Source organism: Eleginops maclovinus, chromosome 3, assembly GCF_036324505.1.
Source record: "Eleginops maclovinus isolate JMC-PN-2008 ecotype Puerto Natales chromosome 3, JC_Emac_rtc_rv5, whole genome shotgun sequence".
NCBI classification, from domain to species: Eukaryota; Metazoa; Chordata; class Actinopteri; order Perciformes; family Eleginopidae; genus Eleginops; species Eleginops maclovinus.
In genome coordinates, this window is record NC_086351.1 from 20,158,957 (window position 1) to 20,175,129 (window position 16,173).

The 16,173-nt window shown below is 40.6% G+C and overlaps 1 protein-coding gene across 1 annotated transcript; it reads right to left on the reverse strand.

The window, feature by feature from the left end:
- Positions 1-8,326: 8,326 nt before the first annotated feature.
- Positions 8,327-12,873, reverse strand: LOC134862126 (transmembrane protein 74). Its single transcript, XM_063879859.1, is given in 3 exon segments — positions 8,327-11,714; positions 11,717-12,081; positions 12,789-12,873. Coding segments are annotated over 2 exon segments (840 nt in total). The 5' UTR covers positions 12,015-12,081; positions 12,789-12,873; the 3' UTR covers positions 8,327-11,172.
- Positions 12,874-16,173: the final 3,300 nt, after the last annotated feature.

A 16,173-nucleotide genomic window follows, 5' to 3' on the forward strand; every position in this document is an offset into this window, starting at 1 on the left:
CTTCTCCCACCTGATTTTCTCTGTATCATTGCAACCTGGAGCATGAGTTGGGTGAATATCCGAAAGGAAACTTGAGAGGAAGAGAGAGGAGAGAAGAGTTCCAGAAAGTGGGGGAGGATAATGTGGTGAAGGACAGAAAATGTGAAGGTTCGGATGATGAGAATGCACTGCCTCGCATGGGTGAGCTGCGCAGATGGGAAACTTGAGATGTGAGCAGATAGGAGTGTATGCTAGAGTTTCCCGCAAAGAGCCCCCTCCACGGCAAAGCATTGAGGGAGGGCAGGGAGGAGAGTGGAGGGAGGATGGTGAGGTATTATTGCGTTAAGACATCAGATACAGGGCATCATCGTCTGTATATCAGTTGCATAACACTTTGGGTGCCAAGGCACAAGAGTGATTGGGACATTAGAGAAACATGACAGAGGTTAGAATAAGAGAAAGTCAAGGAGAGAGGAGGAGACCTTTGGAGTTAGAGGAGGGTTTACAACATCTCATCATCCCAGACGCCTGATGCTTTGAGGAGGCCCAGATTAATTATTCAGTTTTCTGGCTGGTTGATCTCCGGCGGGACCATCAATTGCTCTCTTCGAACGTTAGAGCACCTCTTGACGGTAAATGCTCACTGGGACAAACAAAAGGTCCTTAAAGAAAGACCTGTGCACTTAACTCACACTACAACCCCCCGCCTACCAACACACACACTCGGCCCCTTGTCCTAACCAAGATCAATACGCAGTCGGAGCCAGATGTTGCACAATACTGCAGGAAGAGGAAGTTGTGTGCTTGCATTTACAAATGTACTTATAGGCATGCCAACAGATTGTAGACAGGGCAGTGAATACATTGACAAGGGAGGGTAGAGGGGCTTGCGTTTTACCCATGTACATTTGTACAGTGATTTATAGAGCTCAATGCTGTAATAGGAGGATTTCACACAGCCTGCTCTGAGAGCATCAGACTCTCCATGCTGACAGGGCAATAGGTGCAATGCTTTGGTTTCAGGCTTTAGGTTGGAAATATAAGGTCTAATGCTGCCATCTTCAGGTTGTAATCAGATATTAAAACAATGTATATGAAAGTGAAACTACTGCATATTGGGGGTATTGTAATCCAAGTGCAACGATAATGATAACTGTAAATGTACAATATATTGCTCATCAGTGCAGGAAGTGGTACATATGAATACAAGTGATTGTGTCCTTGCTTTCCTTCATCATATGTTACAAAAACTACAATGAGGATTAATAATACATTAATTTGTTATTTGCAGTGGTGTACAAGTACATTTACTCAAGTACTGTACTTGAGTAAAATGTTGAGGTACTTGTAGTTTACTTGAGTATTTCAATGTTATGCTACTTTGTAGTTTTACTCCACTACATTTATTTTATACCTTTAGTTACCTTTACTTTGCAGATATAATCTAAACTTAAATCAGACTTTAGTGACACCTGGAGTAAATTCACAAGCTACCCTGCAGTATATAAACTCATTAAAACTAGCTGCACCTTTACAAGCTTTGAGAACAATTGATCAATAATTATAATCAAAACATAATATATGTTACTCTAAAATGAACCAATCTGGAGAATGATTACTTTTACTGTCGGTACTTTAAGTATATTTAGGTGATAATACTTTTGTAGTTTTGCTTGAGTAACATTTTGAATGGGGGGGGGGCTACACCCGGTGTCGTCTGCATGGAGACTAAGCCAGAGTACATTGACCTCCAGTTCTACCAACTGAGCTATACAGCGGCCCCTATCATCATATGTTTAATCATGGAATTGCCATTAATATTGTACAATCTCATTTAACTATTATCTTCATTGTGTTTATTGCAAATTACAATAGTGGAAAGTAACCATTTACCTATGTCAAGTCAATGTAACTGAACTTCTAAAATTGGATATTAAGATTTGAAGTATTAGTATTATTATTCTAGGAGTTTAGTGATATAAAACTGATGTCACGCTTAAAATGTATTTTTATATGAAGTGCATTTTTCTGATATTACTGCCACTCAGTTAATATGTTGAACCCTAGATTTGTACATACTGCTACATCAAATAGGTAAACAATGTCAATATATCCTATACTTCTGATATTTTTCGTAGCTGTGCTTTTTTATCTAGATACTATCCCTTTACGATAACCCACTTTACCCACAACGATCGATACAATGAATCTCATCCGATCTTGAGATAAGTATACTGCTGAACTCTGTGTGTCTACAGTATGTGTATACATGCACGCAGCTATATGTGCATGTATGTTCATGTGTGAGAGTGTACAAGTGTGTATGTATTCCCATGTGTGTTTTCACCCTGTCAGCATCCCCCCTCTCCACATCCTGTTCGGTGTCTCCAGCAGTCAGTATTATCTCTCAGTAGTCCAATGTGTGCTGGTAACACAACACTGGAGGCAAATGAAATGCAGAGCAGGCAATGAGCTCTGCAGCGCCTGCCTTTGGTCCTGGCATCAGACCTCATCCTCTATTTGCTGCCCTGTTCTTATTTAATCAGATACATGCTAACATGCACATGACCAGATTGGACATCCTGACCAAAACAGTTTTTGAAACTAGAAATAATGTAATTACATTGTTTTTGTCGAGCTGGATGATTGTCAAACTCAAATGGCAAAGAGCTCTGGTAAAAATATAAATTAAATTACATTGATGGTGGCATTTTTTCAATCTTTTATGACGATGGCATTCATGATCTCGCAAAGGTCATATCCAGAGGTGAATATGGGTAATTCAAATTTGAAAGGTCAGCTATTTGCAGTTTTGAACCTAGCTTACCTATAGGGATTGAACACTCAGTCATCTGGCTGATCACTTTGGTACTTACATCCTCTGACAATTACTATAGTGCCATCAAAAGAATGGGCATTTTGGATTTTCAGTGGGTTGTGGGCAATTACTGAATGGATTGCCATTTGGTCACGACATCGAAGGTCCCCAGAGGACAGAACTGATACTAAGGACTTGCTCAGCTGACTTTTCCTTTGCCTTTCCAATGAGATATATCAATACTGACTATTTGGATTGGCATGACAACACTTATAGTCCCCAGTTTAGGTATCCCATCATGTGTCTTCAACCAGGGGTCAAAGACCTAGAGAAACCTTAGTAGGAATGCATATTATTATTTGAATGATCAATTTTCATATACTTTGGATTAAGATCCAATAGTAATTCAATTCAAACTAAAATTGATAAATTCCTCCCAGCCTCAGCTTTAGCATTCTAAGCATGCTAACAAGCTAAACTTGTCCAAACTAGGGGCCATGTTTCGCCCAACACCATCTTAAAATGTTGTTCCTTTTGTTAATAGGTGCCACTCTCACTTTGTGTAGACATATCTTGTGCACTCTTTCTACGTTTTCCAGTCAAGACCTGGCAGTGCAGAGGAACAAAAGTGGATGAAGGCAGGACATTTCTGATATGATGGGAAAATGAAAAGTGTGGAGTAAATACCAACGATACTCCAGCCATGACAGGTGATTGGAATGGTTTGAAATCTTTAGTCTGTAGTAAAATGAGGGACTCTAGAGGGGCTGTGGAAATGTTTGATTTGTTTGCGAAAATGCATGTTTGTGAAGTAGTGAGCATCTAGTAAATAATTGAGACCTACAGAGGAGAATATACTGCCCAAGTCATGTCATTTTGTAAAGGGTTGTTTTGAAATAGTTGTGCCATTATTAGAAAGAGCCATCACCAATTTGTGATTCTTTGTTCAACAAGGAATCATGCAAATAAAAGGTTTTCTGAAAAAATACAAATGTAACACCTGACGACAAACTGATATGCAAATGGATAATTTGCGGAATGAAGATCTCCTTTTCAAGTAATGCAAGGTATACTCTTCTCAGAGAGCCTGGCACACTGAGACTGAAACACTATTCTGACAGGGTTCCAGAGTGGGAGGAAAGCTGGGGTTTAAATGCTGTGTTTTGATGAGCTGATTGTAACCAGGTGTGTGATGACGAGCCAGCAGAGGTAATGAGCTGAGTGTAGGCAGGTGTGCTGGGAAGCAGGTGAGCAGCATGACATTAATTACACACACACACACACACACACACACACACACACACACACACACACACACACACACACACACACACACACCCACACACCCACACACACACACACACACACACACACACACACACACACACACACACACACACACAAAAGAAGCAAACTGGGGACACAGGTGGCACAAAGCGGAAATTGTAGATAAAGACATTCGGTTGAAAGGTAATTTGATTATTAGTCATACCTTTAGTTTCGTACAACAGTTGCTTCGATGCATGTAATGCTCCTTCCTACGCTGCGTTAAGACCGTGTTGTTGAAGCAAAGTTGTTCTATTTCACTATGAGCTTATGAGCGAGCTAGCTTGCTAATCGCAACAATCTTTCTTGCTACACGGGTTACAGAAAAAAAAGAATAGTGGTCTGATGTATAGGAAGTTAATCAAATTCAGTGGTGGAGGCTATTAGGTAACTCAAACATGCAAATAGGAACACTTTTACCCATGAAATCAATGGCAAGCTGCAATGCAGATGACTATTTCAAAATGTGTGTTTAGACCAACAACAAACTGCTCAGAGTTCACTTGACATACGTTAAAGAACACCCCTTTGAGGCAGACCAAAGAGACGTTATTTTGTCTACACCAGAATTTAGCAAATCGTTCACACTAACACTAACAAACCACGCAAATGGGTTAAACACTCTGAACCATACCCTTTTCCATTAAATGTTATAGTTAGTTTTCTTTTTTAAATCTATGCAGCATGGAGTCAAGACCAAGGTGCTACTAAAGAATGTTACAGGTACTATTCCAAACTTTTTAATGGAAAACCAACATAGAGTAGGGTTGAGTAGAACTGTACCATAACATATATTGGAAACAGGGCAGCTGTTTTAATACAGCTTATTTGAATTTTACCTTAACTATTAAGAAGTTGTCTATGAATAAATGCAGAAGCTTAGATAGGAATGTGTCAAACTGCTAAGCATTGATTTCCATTGTTCTGTTGTTCAGATGTTGTAGGAGGAGATAAACAAAGTTGTTTACTTGGCTCCTTCATGTCTTTCTAAAGACCACACTCTAGCCCACTTACAGTATTTACTGTAGCAAGCTAGCAAGCAATCATTATTCACTGTAATTAGAGGGTAAATGCATAGGCATAATGGGGGAAACAAGCTACACGGGAGGCCATGCATGACGAATAACTGCATTAGCAATTTGATACAAATTAAATCAATGAAGCCCAGCAAGACTGTGTGATTTACAACAGAAGGGACTCAACAGCGAGGTGATCACGAGGTGAACCAAGCTTGTGATTTGTTTGTGCAATATGTCTACATTACTCAAATCTGTTAAGCCAAGGAGGCATCCAGCTCACTGAAAATATGATGGTAATGTTGATGTAAAAAGCAGCCACCGTGTAACCACATCACCGGCAAGGGCATGGCCTCTGCCATCACAAACAGCCCGTTTAAAAATGCACTGTAGCTCAGTGCTGATCAGACAGGCTGAGAGAGACAGAGCGACATGTAACCTTTATTATCCTACTGCAGTAGTTGAGTGGTTTTACTGCACGATTGATCCAACCGATCACCTCCTTTCTTCTCTCATCTACCATAGCAGCCAAAGCACTGATAGTTTATCCGTCTGAGAAAGTGATTTTAAGGTGCCAAGTAAAGCACAGGAAATGATTCCGCAGACGTTTCTGTGTCTGGTTATGGCAGGCCTCACTGCCGGCATCAGCAATGCTGACCAGTGAGTGGGTAATGAAGCGATTCTGTCTTGTAAGAATAGGGTTTCAATCTTACTTTACAGAATAGGAAACTGCAGAGCCGTTGAGGGTTTGAAAAGTATATGGAACACGAGAAAGAAACGGTGCTGTTGCTGAATCTAATAATAAACTGAGTAGAAGAAAACATGCTGGACAAGGATGTTCTTGCGGGCAAAATGTAAAAGAGTCAGGCTAAGTGCACACTGAACATTAAGCTTTGTTGACTACTTTAACAATACAATGAGCTTTCCAAAAATCCAATATCCACAATGACTAAAGGATAGCGAAAGATAGGAAAGAGTGCACACAACACACAATTGCATCTATACTGCAAGCTGTTAAATATGGTTTGAGAGTTTGGTAGAGATGCTTATTTATTCTTTCTAAGCTTAAAATTTGAAAAATGTTGGCCACTCTCTCTTATACACTTAATATGAAGTTACAGCCAAGTGAATTTTCTTCTAAACAACTTATTCAACATAAAATGGAAATGCAGAACTCCAGGGAGATAACGTAATAACCCTAAAGGTTTGTTTTATGACCATCAGTGTCAACCCTTTCCTCGTACAAAATTATGCTATCATACAACCAAACTGCATTGCCAATTATGTTACGAGGGCAACCTTTATTTTCCCAGTTTTACAGTCAGAATGTTTAAACATGCGGTTAAGTTTGTTAATTTTAGCTTAACAAAACTAACATGCAATAAAACTATTTGGTTTAATTTGAAAGACTTTGATAAACATATTGGTGCTACTTCCAAAACTAAGTAATCCAAGAGAAAATGTATTTCCCTTGAAATATAATTGATATGCAGTTTTAGGAGAACATGCTGGCTAAATTCCTCATTTCTCAAACACCTTAATAATCTTTAACTTTCTACTGCTGTTAGCGGCACATTTTAAGATTGGTTATTTATTTTTTTGTTGTCAAAACGACCTTGGGATTTGTAGTTTGTAGAAGGTATTTTCTAACAGCTGTTTATTGTGCATTCAAGATTTCTTCAACTTTGTAACTCTATCAGTGTGCTTGAGAGGTAGTGAGTTGCTTTCCATCATAAATGGCCACATTAGCTGTTTCCAGTGTTGATGCTAACCTAAGCTAAGCTAAGCTAATGGCTGTATCTTCATATTGAACAAACAGACATGAACGTCTTAAGGATCTTTTCATATAACTTTCTGGGATAAACACAAAGAAGGTTGTTTCAAATTTTCTTTTCTTTTTTAAGGTATTTTTGGGCCAGAGGGCCTTTTTGGAGAACATAGAGTGAAAGGGGGAGACAGAGGGGGGGAGATTGCCCCGAATTGATCAGCCGGTTCGGGATTCGAACAAGCCTATAAGGCAGAGGTAACCGCATATGGGCCGCCAGCTCTAACCACTGAGCTCTCCGGTGGCCCAACCCATTTTTAAAACAATTATAAAGTATCTCATTGTTATGTAGCTTCCTCTTGCTCTGCCTGTCTGCATTTCCCAGAAAATAACTCTGACCAATCCTACTTAGACCTTCTTGGAAATCGAAATGTCTCCACAGAAACTATTTGACATGATATTTTCAGGGTCAGCAGCTCTTTAATCTAAGGTCTCACACAACAACGACGCAAATACTCACATACTCGTGCACACTCAGGATAAGCATTGACTAGATGCAGGGGTGTAATAACACCTCCGGGAAATTAGCTGATGGCAGCAGCTAAGCCGCTACCTGAAGGGATCGACTTACTGAGGAACCAACCAAATATCAATAAGGGTGATTTAACTGTGCACTGCTCAAGGATAAAGAGCTTATGCATGAGACCTCTGGAAATACACTTGAGCCTGCCACGTAAAATGCTGTCGCTTGAGCAAATCCCTGATTAAATTCCCCGTACACGTTTAGTTGGCTGTATGAGGGGGAAGCCTGGTGTTGGCTGTGAGGCATGAAGCCAACCACGGAGGAGGACAGAAAGAAAGGGAGGGGGGAGGTATATTATATCTTTGAAAACCTACAGCATAGTGCGTTACATGCTGCAGATGAGTCTGTTTGAAGTGTGCAACGTGAATGACTTCCCAACGGCTTTTCTGAGCCTCTGTGTGACATTCTCACAGATGATGCCACCTCTGATTGTGACCCTGACACTGAATGGGAAGCACTGATGTACTGCATCTGCAATGTCACCTTATATTGCTAGACTTAGATTCATTTGCTCAATATAATCATATGAGAATGTTGGCCTCGGTAGCGTTGCTTTTGGCTGCGAACAAGTTTAATTTCACATGAGTGTGAAAAGGGAAGTGTGTCCAGTGTTTGGGCGTCGCACCTCGTTTCAACGGCCAACAACGCCAGGAAAGCTCGCTTAATGAAATATCACTTTAACATCTGTAATACTGGCTGTGGATTTACAGCTTCTGCAATGAGAACAGGACAACATTGCCTCATATGCATCATTAATTTTTATTACCTCTCCTGGAAATCTGTTCATTTGGCATTTTATTGCCGTTTCGCGACATACTGTAATGGATGTTTTTCAGGGATGCACACACACTTGTCAGGTCTGTGGTTACGGAAGATGAAAAGCTGTGGTAACATTAGCGTTAGTTGCATATTATTTTGAACCATAATGTGCCTTAAGACCTCATTAGTGATCCAGTCTTTTCACTTGACTGTGATGTGACTGGCACTTCGAAAAATATGCTGTGACAGTGTACATAAAAGAAATGCAACTGAATGAATGTGCAACAGCGGTGTGGCCTTGAGCAGTTTAACACAGAATAATCAGCCTACGCATCTCATTATGAGAGGCTGACTCATGTCCTTTCAATGTAAGCCTTGAAATAGGGTCACATTAAAAGCCTGGGAAATAACAAAGGGCGAGAAACTAAGGTAACAGTGACACTGCACGAGAACCATTAGCGCTTGTCGTTGGCTGTGTACATGAATATATTCAAATGCGAATTAATGCTAGGGCTTCATGCATGATTCATGAGCCTTACAGGATGGTATACATAAAAAAAAAAATGTTTTCAACAGAATTGTTGGGCATTACTTATTCTCTGCAGACAGCAGTGACAGGAGCTAAAATCGTGGGTAACAAAATCGATGACAGCCATGTATAATGCATCGTAAACAAACATATTATGCATTATAATCTGCTTATAGGACTGTATAATTGTAGATATCAGCAGTCATAAATATTCATCATGTTTTTTACAATATTTACAACCCGTACAAATACTTAAAAATTATAATTTTTGATCATATGTTAAATGTTATGACCCGTTACATCAGTTTTTTTATGTGTGTGTTATTCTCGCATAGATATAATGATTTAGTTTTACTTTAAGCAAATAATGATGGAAATGAAAATTAGCTACATAGCTAAATCTGGCATACATCATCTGTATCTTTTATAAATATATTTATGCATGGTCCTTTATAAATAGAGACATAAAAATCACTTATATTGACTTATAACCAGATTGTGACATATTATATCTGCCTATACTTCATGAAATGCACAACTTCATTCAAAGCACCTACTGGCCACGTATTACCCTTATTTAATGTATAATGTAAGCTTTACTTGACCATAATTCATTTAAAAATGCATTATAATGACATGAACATTGTTGAGTGCTCCTCAAGGGCCCCATTTTCAGGTTAATATGTCTATTTGTGCCTCTGCTTTGGCATGTTTCCATGCTTTAATGTTCAAAAAGCTCTTTGTTTTTCTCATACTGCCTGTGCTGCAGCACCTCTTTTCACCCTTTGTCTCAAACCAGAGGCCAGTCTGCTCTGATTGGTCCGCTGGCCAATTCTATTATCAATGTCCCGCCACTAAACCTATCATGTACAATATGTTGGAGCGCTAGCCAATAAAAGCGCAAGTGTTACATATTGATGCTGCAAGGTCAAGGAGGTAAACTAAGGAGTCCAATAGAGGCAATTTTCTTGGTGGGGTGAGAGAAAAAGTGCTATAAGCAGATTATAATGCATCACAAGTAGGTTTTTAATGCAATATTAACAAGGCCGTCATAGAAAGTGTTACATGAAGTTATTTCTGACTTTCCTGTACACGGTTGCATTGACATTCTTTCACCCAGTCTGCCCATCATAAACTTCTTTTCCTAAGCTTTATTTTAGCAATATTTTAGTCCACAAATGATCACAATACCATCAAATATCACCTTTGGAAAAGACTGATACCTCACTTTATTAATGTAATTGGCTCTTTGAAGTGGTGAAGGCTTAAGGTTTTGGGAAGTGGGGCAGCTCTTTCATGTGCGATTAGGCATTCTTCAGTCCGTCCTCACATGAGAGGAGGCAGGTAAGGAAAAGGCTTGTTGAAATGTCACAGGCACTTGACTGTGGTCGTCCAGGACCCTTTCCACATGAGTGAATATACAAGTGTACAAAGGTTGGGGTGAGCATTAAAGAACTGCAGGAGGAAGGGAAGTATTGTGTGGAGTTGGTGAGGAGGAGGAGAGAGGAGGAAGCCAGTGCAGAGGTGCTGTCCATTGCAGTCAAATTGCACACTGCCATCAAACTGATGTGGAACGTTGACTGAGATGCATGAGTCCGGGCTTAAACTGGCTTACCTCAGCACTGTAGCAGAGGGACTGTCACTGGATATTACCGTCTGGACCACTAAGCTGATGCTCCCACATCCCAGTGGACAGGGACATCTTTACATCTCTCCTCCACTCCAATGCCCTGTGGACACACACTTTCCCCAGCTCCGTCAAATGTGTATGTGAATGATTTCTCTGTTGGAGACAGTTGCATTAAATATGAATAGTCTTAATAATAAATGGAAGCTCTCAGAGATTGCATTCCTGGAAAAAAAAAAAAAAAAAAGTGATCCAACGTTTGTGACACAAAGCTATTAGCCATCTCCCAAGTGTCTTTTGTGGTTTGGGGCCATTTTAAATCGTTTGGGAACAATTTGACAAAGATGCAATGATTATAAGACAGAAACGTATTTGCTATATGCAAATGATCGATTAAATGAAAGTCATTTTCAAGCCAAACTGGCAGCAAATTGTTTTGAGCTTCTCAAATATGGTGATTTATGTTTTTTCTGTTTTATATCATATTTAAGTGAATATGTTTTGGTTTTGGGTGTACGCAAAAAGGATTTTAAAGACATCTCATTGGACTTTGAAAATCTAAAATGGACATTTATCACAATTTTCAGATATTTTGTGGATCAAATCGTTCATCGTTAGCCACCAATATTTAGGCTATTTCGACATTATAAGACAAACAAATTAAGAATTTGATTGTGTGAATACAGTTTTAGGCTACACTATGTTAGATAATGTATGTGAATGGCATTAATTCCTGTTTTACCCAACATGTTCATAGACAGAGCAGCATGTTAAGCCAAAGTTTCTTCTATCTCTTCCTCCAGGGACAAATGTGCGGAAGAGTGGCTGGGGCTGGATCTGGTCTTCAGGCTGATAGAGCCGTACAGTTTGGCTGAACGCTTGGAATAAGCGATTACCTTCCTCCTGTACATCTCCCCTTTCCACATGGAGATCATGAGCAGCGTCGAGAGCACCACACCTCCCAGCGTGAGCAGGCACAGCCCCGCTATGACGCACCGATCCAGGTGGGCGCCTATCCGCGCGCTCTCCATTTCCAGCCTCTCCATCTCCCTTGCCGACACACTGTCACGGTCCACCACCACATCGCGAGGCACGGCGTAGGAGATGATCACCAAGGAGATCCCGGTTACCAAGAACGTGACTGCACTGATGAAGCCATAGTCTATAGAAGTCCCAGGGCCCTCCCCGAAGGAGAGATCGTCCTCTGACATGAAGGAAAACTCCGGTAAAGTCTCGGAGCAAGGCTCGCCATTGCGCACAGGCCTGTGAGTACTTTTGCTATCCGGGCTGGCCAGTCGTAGGTTAACATTTCATCGATATAAGTGAAAGATGTCTCTAATTCCTCGTCGCAACACACCTTTACTTTCTCCTCGCCGAGGTGACCGAGTTTAAACTCCGCGCCTCCCCTGCGCGGCGCCGTCCTTGGTGCTGAATGACTCTGGGCATGGCTGCCTCGGGCCGGGTTACAGACGCCCTCCCCCGGGTGCAATCCCCCTGTTGATCCACCGGACTTGCGGGCATGCAGCAGCGCGCCGGAAACCCGGTCAAGGACGTCGGGAGGATCGCGCTGCTTGCCTCTCTCATCTGCGGGAAGCAGCTCCGGAGAATCCATTCGTATTTCACCACCCGCCGGTTCGCTCTGAGCCTTCCACCCACGACGCTTTCACTCCACAGCATCCCTAACAAGAGGACACACACACACACACACACACACACACACACACACACACACACACACACACACACACACACACACACACACACACACACACACACACACACACACACCAATTCCCAGTTAAACGGTGCATCTTAATTAGATTGCTCATTTTCACACGTGAAACCTCATATATCCACATGCACAGACACTTTGTTGTGCGTAATTTGGAACGATGCGCAAAATGCAGCTTTATACTGTGCAAAAATTAAATCAACATCACTTTAAAGTTGATGAGTTCGTTTAAGATAAATCAGTTTGAAAGGCGCTTATAGTGGCTGTGATTAGCCAAATGCCTCTGTATCCAATTAGGAAAACAATCCACGTATTAACCGAGATAATTTGTTTTAAAAAAGACACAGCCAATAGGATAAACACACGTGCAAAACTGTGCTAAAACTAAATCACACATAACATTGTACATAACCACAGTTAGTCCTAAAAAATCATCATGGAATCATTTCACATTGCAGCTATTCTGAAAACGAAATGCGTCCAATAGCTCTATAATATGAGTCGGAACACTCCTGCACACTTCAATGAATTCAGCGCAAGACGTGAGATGGTTCTCTGCATTAAGGGTGGACCAGTCATGCACAACCCGGTTTATCTGTTTCTAATCATCCACCAAAATCCTCCTCATGCACGCATACAAATACATAAACTCACCGCACACTACTCCTGCATCGCTTCCGCCTTCTCTTCTTCATGCACACCTAGGCTGGTGGGGCTCATATAACGTGGACAGATAAATAAACGAGCCTTATCAGTTGAATAGCTTTGAATGCATTCTCTTTCCCCTGCTCGATGCTGTGGCGGCACCGGGGGGTGGGGGGTCTCCGACGACGACGACTCCGTTAGTCCCGCCCACACACAGAGCCTCAGCTGCCCGCTCTGTGGCGCTGAAAGGAGCCTCGCTATCTGTGAGCCGATTGAGATCACTACAGCCAGTCAACACACAAACGGGAAGAGGATTTGCGGGGCTGAGTCTGAACCTTTGGGACCTGACGATCCTTTTTTACCATCGACTCACTCCCGGAAGTAAGATTTTAGGGGAATCTGATGCCATAGAAACCGTGCATCTCCTGTGGATGCTGGAAACTGGTTAGGTGATCAAAATAAATAACAATAACACATGAAACCAGTCTCTTCAAGATAATTTGCAGTTCTTAAGGGACATAAAGTTTCACAAGGTTGCTAAGTCAATACAATAGGGATCATATTACCTTATTAATACAAATACACCACTGTGTACTGTAAAAATACATGTTATTTATTGTAGTACAATGTGCACATTTTTACTTCTTATGATTATATTAATAGTTGTATGTTTTTTTTTTTTTAGCATATTACGTTTACTGCTTATGCATTTAATTATTTTATTTTATACAGAAATGAGTGTCTATAGACTCAAGTGTTATAAAGTCAGTATTGACTATCATAGGGATCACATTGTCTTAAAAATGACAATACATGCACTGTATATATTGTAAAATATATGTTATATATTGTAGTATAATTTCAGATTGGACATTTTAATTTAACTTTTTTATGTTCATAAACATATTTTTATTCTTTTTTATTTCATATTTTATCCAACATTTTACCCCTAACTTCTTATGTTCATATGAATGTCTATATTATTTTACTTTAACTTATTATTCCTTTTTTAAATGTTTTATTTTATCTAAGTCTAAAATGGAGCAACTGCCATTAAAAAAAAAGATTCTGATTCTAATTATGTATAAAGAAATCCACATAAATTAAATTTGAACACTACAAATGTAATATTGAACAAGTCACACAATACACTCCCTAAGGAGAAAATAAACAGTATCATGTTTGTTTAAGATCAGGGACATGCATGCAATAATCACTTCTGTATGCTGTCAGTTAATGCGGCCATCATATCAGAAAGAACTATCCAGCGGTGTTGTGTGTACAGCATTGTTAAACTGCGTGTATCATGGACCATCTGTTCTCCTGTTCCCTCTCGGAAGATTACTGGTCACTATGTCAAAGCCTTTCTAATCCACGTTTAATCTAGAGATCAAATAGGTCATCTGATCTGTGACCCCGTACACATCTTTGGGCGGTTCGTCTCATTTTATGCCACATCTTCCAAGCCATGTCTCATGAAAAAGATAAACAATCAACACTTAAATGTTATTGGAAAAGTGACACTTTGTAAACCAGATGTTATTCCAGGGCCACCATCCACCATTAAAGGGCCTAATCCGACTTCAAACTGAATATTCATTTGCTGGCTGTTCTACCTTATTTAGCAGGCAGGGGATATAAATATAGTCGCCACTTTTCCTGGAGTCCTTGTGGCTGGGTGAGCAGCTTTGGCTCGATTCCCAACAAGGCTCCATTTAACAGATGAGTAAAGAGAAAGGGAGAGTGAGAGGGGGGAGAGAAAGAAAGAGAGGGAAGATTTACTCCTCCATTTTTGTTGCAGAAATGAGTTTGCAGAGAAGGGGGTCAGAGATTCACACGGGTCACTGACTGATGGATTATAATGCTTTACGGTCAGATTGTAGTAACCTTTAGTTCATGCAGAGAGATAAAGAGGAGGAAGCTGAAATCTGACTGTGCGCTCGTGCAAGGGGTAACAACAGCCAACTATCAGATGCTATCTGTCTGCAACAGTGCACCACTTTTCCTGCTGGCAAAGGACACCAGGCTTGGAAGAGGAGGGGCGGTCGGGGAGTTGCTGCCTTTATAAAGGCTATAAATCCTCATAGTGTGTCTTCTGCCACATGCATAGACCCACACGCAAAATGGAGATTATGAAACATGGACTACTATTTCTTTAGCCAGTAGCAGATATAAAAAAGTAATGGAAAGGGGAGGTCGAGGTCCCTCTAAATACAGCAGCGTAAGGGAGAAGAGTGGTACAGTGCATGAGTGGGAGTGTGAATTATGAAGTGACTTAATGACTGAGGGAGTGACTGGGTTCATTTCACCTCCAGCTGCTCTTGGAGCTGCTGAAGCTGGTCAGTGTGTCCCACATAAGTAGACTGTGTGAGATATGTGTGAATATTAATGAGTAGATCTGTGTGAATGAGAAACAGGAAAAAGGTCAGAGGCACACTGCACAAGCGTGTCTTACGTTCAAACTCACAAATGTACACATCATTGAATTTAAAATTGGGAGCACCACATAAATATAGCGATATATTTACCAGAAGTGATACAAGAGTGCAAGGTTAAAAGTAAGACGAAGAAAAAGTGTCAAAGTTGTTAGAAACGGACCATGCTGTGTTAGCAACCTGTCAGTCAAAAGCTAGCCATGCCCTGAAACACTCCCAGCTTTATTGGCAATTTTATTTTACATATATATAGTACCTTTATTTACAAAATTATCATTTTTCTCGTAGACCTTTATACAATCAGACTTATTTTTGCCACCAGTGGACTCACCCCATGCTGGCCATTAGAAAGAATGCAGGTTTAAGACAGATCCAGAAGTTGACCTTTCATTCAACCGAATTAAGAATGTAAGATAAAAGAGAACATGAAATAATAAGACAGGAAAATCCTTTCAGTTTTCATAGTTAATTTAGCTTTATACCGTATTTCAAACAATGTATTTGTTGTAAGTCAAGGAAGGTAAACCTTGCACCTGCTGGCAGAGAGCATCCTGATGTCTGCAGCAGGGTAGTGTGTCACAACAGCAGGGTATTGTAGATTATTAATAAGCAGATGTACAGTCCCACTGGGTTTGTTTGGGAAGTCTGGCACGCAAACCCTCCAGTAGCTCCTAAAAAGCATCCCAGAGACAAGAGTGCACCCAGACAGCAGGATGACGGGGGAATAAAGAGAAAGGAAAGGCAGAGTGGGGTTAAGTGTGGTGTTTTTTTTTCTTAGATGGGTGTGGTGGTAGCAGACACGCTTATGAAATATTGAGCAGTTGGTCCTTCAAGTTAATTTACAGTGACTTTACTAATTGAAGTGGTGTGGCCAACCTCAACACAGACACTGTGGGATAATGGAAGGATAATGACAGATTTCTAAATGCGTATATGTGAAGGCAAAGATTTACGCTTCA